Raw genomic sequence first — 15,544 nt, forward strand, 5'->3', positions numbered from 1 at the left:
CAAGGGAGGTTTGTTCGCAGCCATAAAGGAGCAAATACATTTATTACTCTTTTTGGTCCATATGTTCTCTGTGATTGCATTTGACTCATTGTAGTCAATCCATCAATGCAAAATTTATTGAGGGCATCAAGATGCATCAATGGCCCATTATATCTCCATTATATCTCATTAGCAACACAGGACCATGTTAAAAAGGTTTAGCACCCACCAACTGCCCATCCATGCGATACTTAGTTTAGTGATAAGCTCCTCAGTACCCTCAGTTTCCTCCTTTAGCCCTTAAAGTTGGCATCATGGCACAGTTTTGCACTAAGCCAATTAGAGCTGTGTCAGATAAATGCCCTGAGGTTAAATGAACTCAGACGCAAGTGCCATATCTGTCAAGATTCTGTGGGTGGTAATTCATGTAAAAAATAAAGTTTATATATATATATATATATATCATAGAGAAATATGTCAGTATTAAGATAAGCAGATGTGATATATCCTCACAAGCACCTAAACCTTGATAACTGGAAAAATCTAAAATCACCTTTTCTTTACATTGGACAAAACACCTCTCAAAATGTACCATCCTTTTGTTTTGGAAATAGCCATTTCCACTTGAAATAAATCAGAAATGATCCCTTGAAATGTACAATTTCACTGAATCTTTGCATTTAAATTTTAGCATTATATTATAATTTATTAACCCTACATTTGGAATGGGAACTTAGGAACTGGACCTTGGAGCAGTGGAAGCAGGTCGCCTGGTCTGATGAGTCCTGTTTTCTTTTACATAAAGTGGAAGGCCGTGTATGTGTGGCCATTTACCCGGGAAAGTTATGGAACCAGGATGCACTGTGGGAGGACGAGAAACCGGTGGAGGGAGTGTGATGTTCTGGGCAATGTTCTGCAGGGAAACACTGGGTCCAGCCATTCATGTGGATGCCAATTTGATACATGCCACCTACCTAAACATCACTGCAGACCAGGTAAACCCCTTCATGGCAATGGCCTCTTTCAGCAGAATAATGTGCACTGCCACACTGCACACATTGTTCAGGAATGGTTTGAGGAACATGATGAAGAGTTCAAAGTATTACCCTAGCCTCCAAATTCCCCAGATCTCAGTCCAATTGAAAATCTGTGGGATGTGCTGAACCAACAAGTCCGATCAATGGTAGCTCCACATCGCAGAAGGAAGGCATTCAATTTAGAAGGTTTCACAGCTGTTTCCCTACTAGTGGAGAGCAGGGCACAAACTAACATGGGGCTAGTCGCAACACAAATGGTTTAAGAGTTTCCACACAGTGGAAGTGGTATGACTAAACATTATTTAACCTTAGCCATATCAATGCTGTGGAGAAAATGCAAAAAGCCTTGGAAGATATTGCCAAAAGTTAATTTAAGGGTAGCAAGTCAAATTTCACATGAAAGTAATTCATCTCTGTTTTTTGTGCTTATTCTGTTAGCTAGCATCTTGAATAGTCGAGTAATGTTTAGCTATCAAACAGAAGTAACTAGCCATGTTTAAATCTCAGTTGTGCCAAGGCACTTGTTCTAACAGGGGCACATTGTAACGTAGTGGTACAACATGCCCCTATTAAAACAAACTATATGCGATGCCATGCAGTAACTATGTGCTTGACATAATTCCCCTATTTGTGTGTGTCTTGTTGTCTTCATCTATTTCCTTGCTTAATTTTGGCCTCTTCTGTGGCTTTGATGTATAACAATGAAGCAATAATTTATGTGGCAGTGTTAAAAACTAGGCATTATTGACAAATTGTTTTCATTTATATTCTATTAGTTTAATAAGTTGAGATTGTTTGAGGGGGATTTTAAGTGATCATATGGTCAAATTACAATGAAATGTTACAATGTGCCCCATAGGCATGGAAAGTTGTAACAGGCGAGGGGCATATTGTAACATTTCACGTCACTTCTTTCCAGCTAGATAATGAAAAAAAAACGTATACACTGCATTTATGAAACCAGATCACATATTTGTACCTGACATGTGTCAAATTATTATGGAAAATAAAAACAATTTGAACTCCATGGGCATTTACAAAAAAAAAAAAAAAAAGTGTTAGTTTGTCAACACTGTATTTATGAAAATATCTATAAATTCAGTAAATATAGATCAGCAGATCTACTCACTGAGATCTATTTTTCCCCCCATTCTGATGGTTGATGTGAACATTAACTGAAGCTCCTGACCTATATCTGCATGATTTTATGCATTGCACTGCTGCCACACAATTGGCTGATTAGGTGATCGCATGAATAAGTAGGTGTGTTCTATTAAAGTGCTCCGTGATTGTATTTTTATATTAAATTGTTTAGCCTCATATTATTTGTAAAATTTGTAAACGCCTGTCCTGATTTTCTGCATGGCACTGCTGCCACATGATTGGCGGATTAGATCAGCTGTAAAACCCATCTGACAGTGTTGGGTCTATGAGGTGATGTTCATTTCCCCCCCAGAGCTATTAAATTAATGAATAAATGAAAAACTTTTAAAATGCTATTCACAAATCAATTACTGCAATACACCTATACTATGACTAACATCTTTTTAATTTGTGAGTTCTAGGTAGTTTTGCAAATATTTTCTAGGCCTTAAAGTAAAAAATGTCTAAGTGGTGTAATGGTCTGTGACAGTAAAATAAATACAAATCTCATTAAATGCTGAAATTCTTGAAGAAAAAAAAAGTCAGCATAATAAGAAGTTTAGAATACTGTATTATTATATTTATGTATTATTAAATAAATAGTGAGAAAATTTGGTTATAAAATATTAATATTTTGAAAACTTTAGCTCTGCCAATCAAAGGTAGAAAAACTCATGAATCGACGAAATGACAGTGGCTTCATGAAATCCCAACTGTTGAAGAAAAATAAATAAAAGGTCACAACACTCTTTGCAAATGCAAGTCAAACTTTATTTTGGTTAGAGGGGAAAGTTTGTGCAACACGTTCCTGGAAAAATGTGTATCTGGAATGAAACTTTTCGGTTACACAAAACAGGTGAGCACAGCTACCATTCAAGTGACATTTTGTTCTTTGGTGGAACAAGATGAAACACACTTGACTCCTCCACACTAATCTCTAACACACACTCCCAAAGTTCAAAACTTCCACTGTGTTGTTTTGGGAAGGGATAAAGTGGGGTTGATGTGGGCAGAAGTGCATGTGCTCCAAAAGACAAAGAGCTTTCTTGAGCATTCCTTTGAATGTTTCAAGGACACTAGGGAGTTCAGCAGCATAGCGCTCGCCACCTAAACTAGTGATTCAGCAGCAACTATTCTCATCCAAACAACTCTCGCACCTGCAGCAGCACGTGACGTTGTTATTTTAACATCATCAGTAGTTTTAAAGTAGCGCGGTCCGGCATTCGTGAGTCGTGCATTAGGTCTGGAATGTGCATTAGCGCCAGTCCATTTTCCATTCCGACGGTCACATATGTACAGTCCACATCAGCCCAGAGGAGGCACTTCACATAGACATAGAAACTATTAAAAGAGTAACCTGACTTTGTACTCTTGAGCTGTAACAAGGCATGAAATGAGGACAAAAAAAAATACAGAATGTCAAAGTTCAATCTTTCCAACTGACAGTCGACTTTCAAAAGGAATAACTTATTACGTCTGCCAATGCTCAACCTATTAACAATATTGCATTGCAAAAAAAGGCATAATATAAATTAGGTATCAATTCTATCCTCATAACATTTATAAGAAATTACTTTTTTGTAGTTGGAATAAAATAGCAGCTTCATGGGCAAAGTATAGTAAAACAAGCGAAAGCTTAATCTATGGCCAGTCTTATCGAAAAGCCTAGTCGCAAAATGTTTATTCACATTTAAGCTTATATTTTTGTATTTCATGACAGATGTATGCATTTGCCCATGACAGGAAACAGATCAAGGGCTTCAAAATTTTTGCAGCATTGGTAAACAAAGCAAATTAAAGATGCAAGTTTGAGAAGAATAACGTGACATAGTCTGAATGCGACAACTGTTACAGCCCAGTTCTTAACATACATTGCTAAAAGAAAAAAAAAAAATCTTCTTGTTTGGGAGTTTGATCCCCGATTTATGGTTTCACAAAAACGTATGTAGCTAAACATGATTCATTGACATTCTACACCATGCCTATTGTCAAGGACAGTTCAAGGATCAAATATTTAAGGCTATGTTACTGGGTGTCACGGCTCCACCCATTTGCTCATTGCAGTTGCTCCACTCGTTACACTAAAGTCTAACAATACCCGTCCTCCACTGCCAGATGGCCTGCCCTGATAAAGATGGAGACTCGTTCAACATCTATAAAAGCTTGAGTCGAGGGAAAATATGAGAAGAGGCACAAGTAGACCTGAGAAAGACAGGAAACACTCCATGGGAGTTTAACTGGGGTGTGTGGAATGGATCAATCATCAGTTTTCTTTGCAAAACAACTAAAAACTGAAGAGGCTGTTCATCTTTAGTGAAAACTGAAAAGTTCAACCAAAAATGTGTAACCATCGTGTCATTCCGAACACATATGCTGTGATTTTTGAACATAAAAATATGGATATTTTTTTTTGAAGAATTGTTATACCCTGGCCATTCAACGGTCATAATAACCAGGGGCTGTCAAGCTCCAAAAAGGGCAATAAAACACTGTGAAAGTGTGCCATACAAATTGTGTTGTGTATATATATATATATTCCACAATTTTTGAAGCAACGAGATCATTTTGAGAGATTTGTCATTCATTACTAATCTTTAATAAAGAACTTTTGCCAAAGATTGTGACAAGCCAATGTCCAGTTCAACAAATGGTGCCAAAAAGTTGCTTTGGACTGCTGTTATATGGCACAAGTTGCATAATGATTCATCAAAAAGTTCTACTTATGTGTTCCATAAAAATGACAGCATACAGTTTTGGTGATTTATTCCTCTTAAAAAAAAATATTTAGTTTAGATTACTTCCCATCAATAAACAGAGCCAGACTGTCACCGGCAGTGAATTTCAGCTATTTTAGATAAGTACAAAATAACACATCAAGTGCCTGGGGTGGGTGGAAAATGCACTGGCAGGGTTCAGCTGACAGACAACAGCGTGTGACGGAGATGGAAGTGATCCTGCCAGGGAAGAGCAGTATGGTGTTAATGATGGAGCAAAAGCAGGGAGCCAATCCCCCCCTGCCACACAGCGGCTAATCGCACCTCTCAGTAACAGTAGCACAGCAGTGCAGCCACAGGCTAACCCGTGGTGCTCATTTATATTGCGCTGATATCTACACACTTCCATCATCCAATTATGGTCAAGGACATCTTTCCTGTAATTTCGAACTAACACATGAGGATGACGGAACTCTTGTTTGAAAATTTGGGTCATCCTTTAAACTTGGGATGGAACAATACCATTTTTGCTCTTCCAATCCAATTCCGATACCTGAACCATCAGTACTAGTCTGCAGGAGAAAAAATAACAGTAACTCCAGTGAAAGTCTTCAGTAGAAAAGAAGCCAGTTCTCTTTACACATTTTAACTTGTATCTGGACTTGTAAATGGTTTCAGATCTCTCACTCTCTCTGTTATTTATTTCATTTTAGTTTTATTAGTTTATCAATCCACTATTCAGTCACACAGTAATTTTTGGAACCCAATTTGTTTTTATTATACTTTATAATATTTTTTAATATATTGGTGATAAATTTCAGTTGTAATTTCTTAAGGCTTTTATTTTGAAAGTCTGGTGCGGAGCGCTCCTGGAACCTGTGTTTGAGTGTTGGTTTGTAGGCTAATTTACAGTAGTTAAATACACTTCTCATTCAACATCTGGTAAAATGCTTGTCTGGTGCCATTCTCAATGCATGTTATAGGCAGACCGAACTATTGATCATCTACATATGAGATGGAGTTTGTGTGTAGCGACCACATATTGCGCTGCGCATCATGAGCCTCTGCACGTAGGCAGAACGGCGCTCGTTCGGTTAAGCTTCAGTGAGAATTCTTTAGCTGTGCATGTTGACTGTATATTTATTATTAAACAGCCTTTTGCAATTCACAAAGCTTTTGGATGACTGCAAGAGCCTGAGTTATATGGACTAGTTTAATTGTGATTTGAAGGTCATTATTTGAGCTTGACCGCACTGTCAATGACCAACATGCAGTAGCATATCGGATTTGGATCGGGATTCTCGGACCAATACGCGATCCGGGTAAAAAGGTCAATCCAGGTATCGGAGCCATCCCTACTTAAAACATTGGTCCACTGAAACGCATATAGTAGTAGGAGCCTGATGTCACTAATTTTAAAAACACTCTCCCCAATGAAATTCAAGTAGTAACAATTAAATTTAGAAGCAAAATAAAATTCAAAGCTATACAATTAGGCCACAGCACAAGTCCCGAAGCAATTGCAGTCTACAGCTTTATCCATTTAAAAAGAAAACTAATATTTAAAAAAATTAAGGAAAAAAAGGATAAGCATGAGCAGACACTTCAAGGTAGGATCAACATTTTACACAATGTGGCTTGGAACAGCCCTAGTGTAACATTTCCACCTAAGACTAAAACCTGATTCATGTTCAACAGTCTGAAAAAGAAACAGTCTTGTCATGTGTGCATATCCCATTATCAGTTTGCACTTTCATATCGATTCAGAATTAGTTACAAAAGCACAATATGTAAACATTAAGAGGGGGAAAAAATCAAATCAAAATCACTGTACATTGTACAAGTGAGCAGTTCGCTTAGATGGAAAAACAGCCACATATATCAGTATCATGGCACCCCTTGAATGTCTTCAGTGAATAAGATCAACCTGTTAAGAGTTAGTACTTCAATTCTCAAGTAGGCCTAAACTACATACAAATGGCTTTTGCCATAAAGGAAGTAAATTAATATGCATTTCGTGTGGTACACTATCCTTTCAAATTATACAGCCTAGATAGGTATGGACAAAACAGTGCTGATCTCACAAACTGATGCTATTATTTATGAAAAGAAAATGAATAAAAGCCCACATTTTTCCCCAAAGGCTACTCATTTAACAAATGTAAACTGCTAATATATATATATATATCTCTCTCAAAGAAGCAAAGTGGCACATGGATGGGGCGTTCAGCTCTGTGGTAGTCATGTAAAAATCATCATACAGGAAACATTCAGCAGATCACTTGCAAGACTGAGAACAAAATGGGAAGGGGGCAGGGGGGTTTCCTTATGTCACCTTACTAACATTGCCTTATGAGTAGTGTGAATGGCTGCAGCTCATCTGTACCCTGGGTGGTGAATGTGCACATTTCTACTATCACCTGAATCTGCGACCCTGCGCACCTTTGATGTTGTGGCAGGATTCTGCGCTCTGAAGCAGGCTGCCTGGAAGTTGCTACCCATGTACTCCATGGTCTGCATCATGTTCGTCTGGCTGGAGGTGGCCACCACATTCCTGTACTGTGGTCCAGGGTTGCAGTCTATGGAGGCCCCTGATAGGCCTCCGTGGAATGGCCCCGCCAGGTCTTGAGACCCTGAGCTCTCACCATTTGGTGTTGGCAAGATGCTATTCCAAGGAGGCTGCATGAAGTGGCCATTGCTGTAACTCATGCCACCTGGCATCCCATTGACTGGAGGAGGAGTCACTTTGTCTGTAGGGGGCTTTAAGCTGAAGGGTTGACCCATGCAAAATTCTTGCGGGTACCTCATGCCCTTGGTGAGGAACCCACTATGCCCTACCAGGGCTTCTCTGGGCAGGTTCTTGCCCTGGTGAGCTCCCTCCGGAAGGTGATGAAGGTGTGCAAGCTGTTGCTGGCCACCCCAAGAGCCCTGTTGATGCTGATGCTGTGGTAACTGTTGCTGAGACTGCTGCTGCTTCATGTCATTATGGTAAACAGGCATCCTATTCATAGCGGTGATGTCGGGCAGTGTTAGGGCTGGGGTGAGACAGGCTTTGTCCGAGTTACCGAGGATGCAAGAAGGCGGAGGGCCCACGACAGGGTTATGGGTATAAACCCGGGAGCTTGCGCTAATGAGCTGGTTGCGGCTGATGGGGCTGGGGTTGGCGATTTGTCCTTCACAAACGGAGGTAGAGCCCATGCCGGCCCGTGCCTGGCAGAACTGGCTGATCTGATTGACGATGCTGTTCAAATCGCTGGGCCGATTCTGGTGCAGGCTGGCAGCCATGGACAGCGGGATGGTTGAGGTAGACACAGTCACATTGGGAGGGGCGTCGGCATCAGGCAGCTTGCGTGGCATCTGTAAGCCCGCTAGGGGTGGCTGTAAGACCCCGGGGGCTGACGGGCCAGCGCAACTGGTCTGTGGCATGGATTGGGATTGATGGAAACCCTGGGAGTGCTGCAAGTTTACCGTCTGCGCCATATCAGGCAGGTGCCGGAGTCCCTGTGGACCGGGAAACTGCTGTTGCACGAGAGTCTGTTGGTGGTTTAGGGCGTGGTGCGGTTCTGGTGATCGGTGAGCCTGGCTTGTATGCATAGCCTCCTGATGGGCCAGGCTCTGTTGCGGTTGTAAACTGGCCTTATGCTGCTGCAGGGATTGAGGGTGGGCCTGCAAGGCCTGAGAGTGAGCAAGACTCTTCTGGCCTAAAGGAAGCTGCGACTGAGATGGAGTTCGAGGGTGTGGAACAGTGTGAGGAATGTTTAAAGTGCTGGGGTTGGCGTAAAGCCCAGTGTGCGGGTTCATGATGAGCTTGGGGAGAAATCGGGCCCGGCCGCCCTCGACGTTCTTGAGAACCCCTTTGACTGGGACTTTGACGATGGCCAAGAGGCCTGTCGTGGAGCTGACCTGAGGAGGGTAGGGGCTGTAGCGCTGGCTGGAGGTGTCGAGACCGTTCATGGTGCGGCGTATATGCTTCCTCTGAGGTACTTTCACGCTATTGGGGAAGATTTTTATAGTCAGTGGATTATTGGCAACTTTCTTAGCATAAGCATCCAATTCTGCTGGGGTAGGATATTGTGCTGATCTCATCCTCTGTGTAGTATCCCCTGTGAATGAGAAAAGGTGAAAATAAAGAGTATTGACCCCAACAGAACAGGGCCAAAAAAAGCTTTTTCATTAACAAAGATAAGCATTGAAAGATAAATTTGGCCAAATGTAGCCTACATTGGCGAGTAGTAGCCTAAGCATGTAGTCAAATCAGAACAAAGCTCATTTTGGTTGTAACTGAAGGTGTTAATAGTCACTTACATTTCTGAAGTCCAGTGTTCATCTGCGTGTGAGAGAGAAGCTTGAGGGAGGGGTCTGATACCGGCAGACAGGCCAGCATCACACTGCAAAGGAAACAGTCTCGTCAGGAGCAAAAATGGATTCATATCACCCATCTCTTAAAATACACTGTGTAAAAAAAGAAAAAGAAACATAAGCTATTTTCTTCTCAGCAGGTGACAGTGGAGATATCCCATAGAGATATTAAGCAAAGTGTTTGCCTTATTCTAGGACCGAGTAAAAATATAGACTTTCTGATTAACCTCCAACTGAACAATCTCTATTTCCCTTAAGTCCCTAAAATCCAAAGATCGATCTTTTACTTTAAAGTTTACTTAAGTTTTGTGTTTATTATATCTGTTAAATAAATTACAATTAAACAGCATATGTCCTGTTGTTAATTTAATTTATAAATTAATATTTTCATAAATGTACAAAGTCATTACAAGTATAACTTACAACATAATGAAAGTGAATGGTGTCTGCTTAATATTTCCTTAGAAAGTAATAAAAGGTTTTTGGGCTGGGCGATAGGACAAAGTAAACAGATATCGACGATAGCTGACAAATATCTTGATGCCGATTGCAACCCTCATTGACAGACAATGATGAAATATACTAAATACCCAGGGTATGAAATTAGCTCCCACCAAATGCAGGTATTTCATGCACAGTGGTGGATAATTTTGCTCATCTACACGCCACTGTGGAGGGCTAACTGAAAGACGTCTCATGACACATGACAAGAAATGCTGTTAGACACAAAGACACATGCTTGAAGAAACACAATTTATTATATGTTGAAAAACATTAGAAAGAAAAGCCGTTGATGCATGTGTCTGATGTGCGGTTTGTTCAGAGGCATGCAGTGGGAACGTGTCTCGTGGAACACGTGTATCACTCTTTCTTTACTGTTACAGATTTCTTTGGCTGCGTTGTTATTTGAATTGCTTTTTTGTATCATTCAAAGTGCAGTTTGAATTTAGAAAAATCTTTGGTTTAAGTTTTCCATGTTTCAATAAATAAATGTAATTTTCAAAGCAAAATCAATAAAGCAATAATATTTATGGACTATGTAATCGGATATCGCAATATTTCTTGCATATTGCCCAGCTCTGATAGGTTTATTAGAACATGTGTAAATAAATGACAGAATTTGTATTTTTGGATGTTCTATCCCTAGGTCTAATTTGAAGTTTATGTTTAATAGAACACAAACTATAAAGGAATCTTAGGAGTGTAATATATTATTATAGGGAAACTTCTAGTTTAATTAGTGACACAAGAGCAGCAGAAGCAACAGAGCAGCAATGGTAACATCAGGCTGTGTGAAATAATAATTAAATAACTTCAGCAGAACGAAGGTCAGCACACCATGAATATCCTAACAAGCTAAGTAATATTGACTCAAGTTTGATGGTCAACAAATGACATGATTTACAGCCAGCAGCTAGAAAAACAGCCTTCACAGTAGTATTAAACGGCCCTACTCTTGCTAATTTACCTGAACATCCATCAAATGCTGGAGCTATAGATCCTTGTAATTGCCTCAATGTAGCCATTTATTTAAACATCATGCATTCATCCATGACCTTTTTAAATAGCTCTCTCAAACAGCTGGTGTCAGGGCCCACAGTGCACACCCTGCAGTTTGACTGAGTGTCAGGAGTGCGATGCAAACGCATTCTCCCGTCTGCCTGGCAGGTGACCAGGGGCATGGCAGGGGATGCGGCAACATGACCACGACCACAAGCTCCCAGATGACGCTTCCAATCTGAGATGTGCAGGTGGCAAGAAGTGCAGCCGAGACGGAGCCTGACATGATCCTCTAAACCCATTTCCAAACTATTATCATCTGGAAGTTGCTTTTCATTTTACTGTGAAGGGAGGTGTTATCAGCTCAAGGGCGAGGATCTGGCTTGAACATTGGGTGGTTGCAGCGTGAAGCATATACAGGTTTCCATTGATCATGGTATGGGGGGGGTGTACCTCCCCCATCCTCCCTGGAATCTACACCCCTGTATCAGCTATAGCTGTGACACACAATAACTCTGGTGTACTTAATCTATAATGAATCAGAATGCCAACCCATGTATCTATATTCATATAACCCCCCCAAATGGCCCATTTAAATGGAAGAGGCACTTATTAGATGGTGATCTCCAGGTAGTTTAATTGAAAACCTTTGAAAAGAATCCAAAATTTTGCCAAGCTCACAGCACAAAGCTTTTAAAAGCAAATACAATATGGCCAGCAACTCTCAAGCTATAAGTCTGGCTTGAATTTCAGCTGACACACATAAATACCACTTACTTGATTAAAAACAAAAGAGGCTTTAAAGGAGCCGAGTTATCTTGTGGTAACCTGGAACACAAATCATTATCAACACGACTAGCTAAGCATAAAACTAAATCATCTTAAGTGTAAAGTACAATTTGTAATCTGATCTTAACCTTTTGATGCAACATCCACACTCAAATAAATCAGCTATCCACCAAACTTTGCTTAGCCACTAGCTACATAGACAAAAAATGACCCAAACATAGACACTCCGCAGTACACTGGACTCACATCAACCTTTTGGACGTTTTCTGTGTTCTTCTAAAGCCCAGCTAACTAGCCAGCAGGCTAAAGCTAAAGTAAAGGGTGATTAGAGTGAGATCTGAGCCGGTCTTGATGTCTCAGCCTCTGTCCTTGCTATTGCCACTAGCATACAGCCGGTGTCTTTGTGCGAGCCACTGCTCGGCTTTCAACTCACAATTTCTTAATATCGCATTAAAATGATCACATCGAAGGTGTCGAAAAGGTAAACTTACTCTCTGGCTTCGGGATGAGACGTGCGATTCTTTAAACGAACATTTTGGTGGATTTTCAGCACCTGTGCTCTGCTTATGTCGATAAAAAGCTTGTCTAGTCACTGCTGCTGCCCAGTGCCTACAGCTGCAGCCTATTAATCGCGCTTGCGCAGTACGTTTTTCCCACGCGCCTTCCTCGCTAGTGTCGAAGAGAAGCCAAGGTAACTTGGGTTCAACGCGCCACCTGTTGGTTTGGAATTCTATTGTAATAAGTTTTCCTTGCAAGTCATGATGCATTATTTATCATTTGTCCTGCTTACACCGGGTTTACCCCCAATACATACATATATCTATATACACGCACTAGTGGTCAAAAGTTTGTAATAATGTACAGATTTTGCTTTTATGGAAAGATATTGGTACTTATATTTACCAAAGTGGCATTCAGTTGATCACAATGTATAGTAAAGTCATTAATAACTTAAAAAATTACTATTAAAATGTGATTTTTTTTAAAACTACTTCAAAGATTTCTTAATATCCTCCACATGCAGCAATAACAGCTTTGCAGATCCTTGGCATTCTAGCTGTCAGTTTGTCCAGATACTCTGGTGACATTTCACCCCACACTTCCTGTAACACTTGCCTTAGATGAAGTTCTCACGCACCTTACAGTCTAGCTGATCCCACAAAAGCTCAATGAGGTTAAGATACATAACACTCTTTTCCAATTATCTGTTGTCAAATGTCTGTTTCTTTGCTCATTCTAATCTTTTATTTTTGTTTTTGTTTCAAAAGGGGCTTTTTCTTTGCAGTTCTTCCCATAAGGCCTGAACCCCTGAGTCTTCTTTACTGTTGTACATGAAACTGGTGTTGAGCAGGTAGAATTCAATGAAGTTGTCAGCTGAGGACATGTGAGGTGTCTATTTCTCAAACTAGAGACTCTGATGTGCTTATCCTCTTGTTTAGTTGAACATCTGTTCTTGTTAGAGACAGTTGTTCTTTGTCTTTGAAGACAGCATTGTATAGACTACATTCCTCAAAATGATTGACTGATGAGTTTCTAGAGAAAGCCATTTCTTTTTTGCCATTTTTGACCTAATATTGACCTTAAGACATGCCAGTCTATTGCATACAGTAGCAACTCTAAAACAAACACAAAGACGATGTTAAGCTTCATTTAACAAACTAAATAGATTTCAGCTGTGTTTGATATAATGGTAAGTGATTTTCTAGTAATTAATTAGCAATTTAGCATGGATTACTCAAGGATAAAGTGTTGGCGTGATGGCTGCCTGGAAATGAGGCCCGTTTAGATTTAATTAAAAAATGACTTTTTTCAAATATTGATTGTTTTTTTACATCAGCAATGTCCTGACTATATTTTGGGAACAGTTGAATGCCACTTTGGTGAATTTAAGTACCAGTTTCCTTCCGAAACAGCAAAATCTGTACATTATTCCAAACTTTTGGCTGCCAGTGTACATATAAATTCTTTCTTTCTTCTGCTCTACAGACACTACTCCATAACTCTTGCTACTATTGGAACTCAAAAACGATTTAAGTAAGGTAACTTGATGCAAGTAGACTTAACTCAGATTGGCTATTTAAATGCTGTAATTTTAAAGTAAAGTAATTTTAATTGAATGGACTCAAATTTGGTCATATAATAACACAGTTTAAATAAAGAGTATTACCTGATTCTAGCTGTCATCAAATAAACTTATTTCTAAGAAATGTATAGACACCCTGTACTACATACATGAACTTCAGCTGCACATGCACAAAGAGAACTGAGATAGAGTTAACAGGGTCCAACTGACATCACACAAAACAACAAAATAAATAATACAACAAAAGAGTTAAAACCTCTATGAATCCTAATAACAACTATTTAAATGCCCCCATATGTTCCCTTTGACCAAGGAAACATCATTAAATAATTCAAGCACAAGGCATTATGGGTATTCCCCAAACATCAATTTTGTACTCAATAGTTTGAGGTATTAACACTTAAAATCATAAGTCTATTAAACGTTTAAGAAGAAAAAGTTAAAGGAACATAGATATTTGTGTTATGAGCCCAAAACCTGATTTTTGACTTCATGTTTAATCAAGACTGGTTTTTTTCCAGTAATGATAACGTCAGTGTTTACGGTGTACATCATGCATTATATATATATATATAAAAAAAAAAAAACAGCAGGGTTGGTGAGTAATGGAATCACGTAATGGGATTATGTATTTCAAATTAAAAAAAATATAAGTAACTGTATTCCACCACATTTACAGTTTACATCATTGGTCATTAGAATACAGACATTCAAAAAGTATTTTGATTACTGAAGAGATTACTTTGCATTTTTGTTGTCATTTGTTTTATTTAATATTTAGTCCTTTCAGATGGAAAACATTTTCCAACAAAAGTTTGAAGTAAGTCTGCGGCAGAAGAAATAGAAATAAACCTTGTTGTATATTGTCAGCTTTATGCTAAGCTAAAATGCTATTTCTAGCCATTTTACATGCACGATCATACTTTTTTAAATAAATAAAAAAACTCACGATGGATCAAAAAATCTTTTTCTAGTAAGATCTTTGATATTAGGGCAAAAATCATTTTTGTATAGTTTTCCTGTAAAAATATCTACAAATCCTTAAAACCACAGTGACGGCTCGAATCGCTGACTGCCTAGCAGACATCTCGGCCTGGATGAAGGAACACCACCTGCAACTCATCCCAGTCAAGACCGAACTCCTTGTCTTTCCAGCCAACCCTGCTGTTGAACACAACATCACCGTGCAGCTGGGTACAACTACAGTATCGCCTTCCAAAACGGTCAGAAATCTAGGGGTAACCATCAATAACAAGCTAAATTTCACAGACTACACATTTATCTTTCTGTTGTTTCAGTTTCCTTCGACTAAATGGTGATTAATTTTCCCTCTATTATAATCTGTTTCCGCACGATTTGCTAATGTAACGTGATGTGGCCATCTTTCTAATAATCCTGATACTAGAAATAACACATGGATTGTATTTGACAGCTGCTTTTATGAAAATCACTGACCACTACACACTTCTTTTTTTTTTTTAAAGGTTTTGTTGGAACCTCAGCATACAACAGGACTAAAGTGCTAAAATGCTTGTTTAAAAGGCACTTTTGATTATTTTAACCGCTACACTACACAACAACTACAGTACTTTCCTTAACACTCGTTTGTCACTGTATTCCTGATCCATTAAATCATTTTGTGCACTGTTGAAAGTTTGATTTTGAGGTTATTTGATTTCAGATTTAATCATTTTTTAAATGTTGCAAATTTATGTAGCCAATGAGAATCCCTAAAATTATCACATTTTGTTAGACAAAGTAAAAAATTTCATTTTCAGTTTTGTACAAGGTAATTAAATCAAATGGGGTTTTTTATGGAAACAACAGTATTTGGTGTAAACAAAACAAAAAAGTCCCCTGTAAAACACATTGTTCTTGTTAAACGGGGGAATATAGTTGGTATGAAAAATGTTCAAAGTGGGCAAACATTGACTCATCCA

At 39.1% G+C, this 15,544-nt stretch overlaps 1 protein-coding gene across 2 annotated transcripts; it reads right to left on the bottom strand.

The window, feature by feature from the left end:
• Positions 1–6,104: 6,104 nt before the first annotated feature.
• On the bottom strand, positions 6,105–12,134 carry LOC127629984 (protein FAM222B-like). 2 transcript variants are annotated; one of them, XM_052107336.1, is made up of 3 exons: positions 12,013–12,134; positions 9,179–9,261; positions 6,105–8,976 (listed from the first exon to the last, which is right to left on the bottom strand). In XM_052107336.1, exons 2-3 carry the CDS (start codon positions 9,255–9,257, stop codon positions 7,250–7,252), a joined length of 1,806 nt encoding a protein of 601 aa, XP_051963296.1. In that variant the 5' UTR covers positions 9,258–9,261; positions 12,013–12,134; the 3' UTR covers positions 6,105–7,249. The 2 variants fall into 2 exon arrangements, with proteins under 2 accessions (XP_051963296.1, XP_051963297.1); XM_052107337.1 differs by having other exon boundaries at positions 9,179–9,325; positions 12,013–12,122.
• Positions 12,135–15,544: the final 3,410 nt, after the last annotated feature.

This window comes from Xyrauchen texanus, chromosome 36, assembly GCF_025860055.1.
Source record: "Xyrauchen texanus isolate HMW12.3.18 chromosome 36, RBS_HiC_50CHRs, whole genome shotgun sequence".
Classification (NCBI taxonomy): domain Eukaryota; kingdom Metazoa; phylum Chordata; class Actinopteri; order Cypriniformes; family Catostomidae; genus Xyrauchen; species Xyrauchen texanus.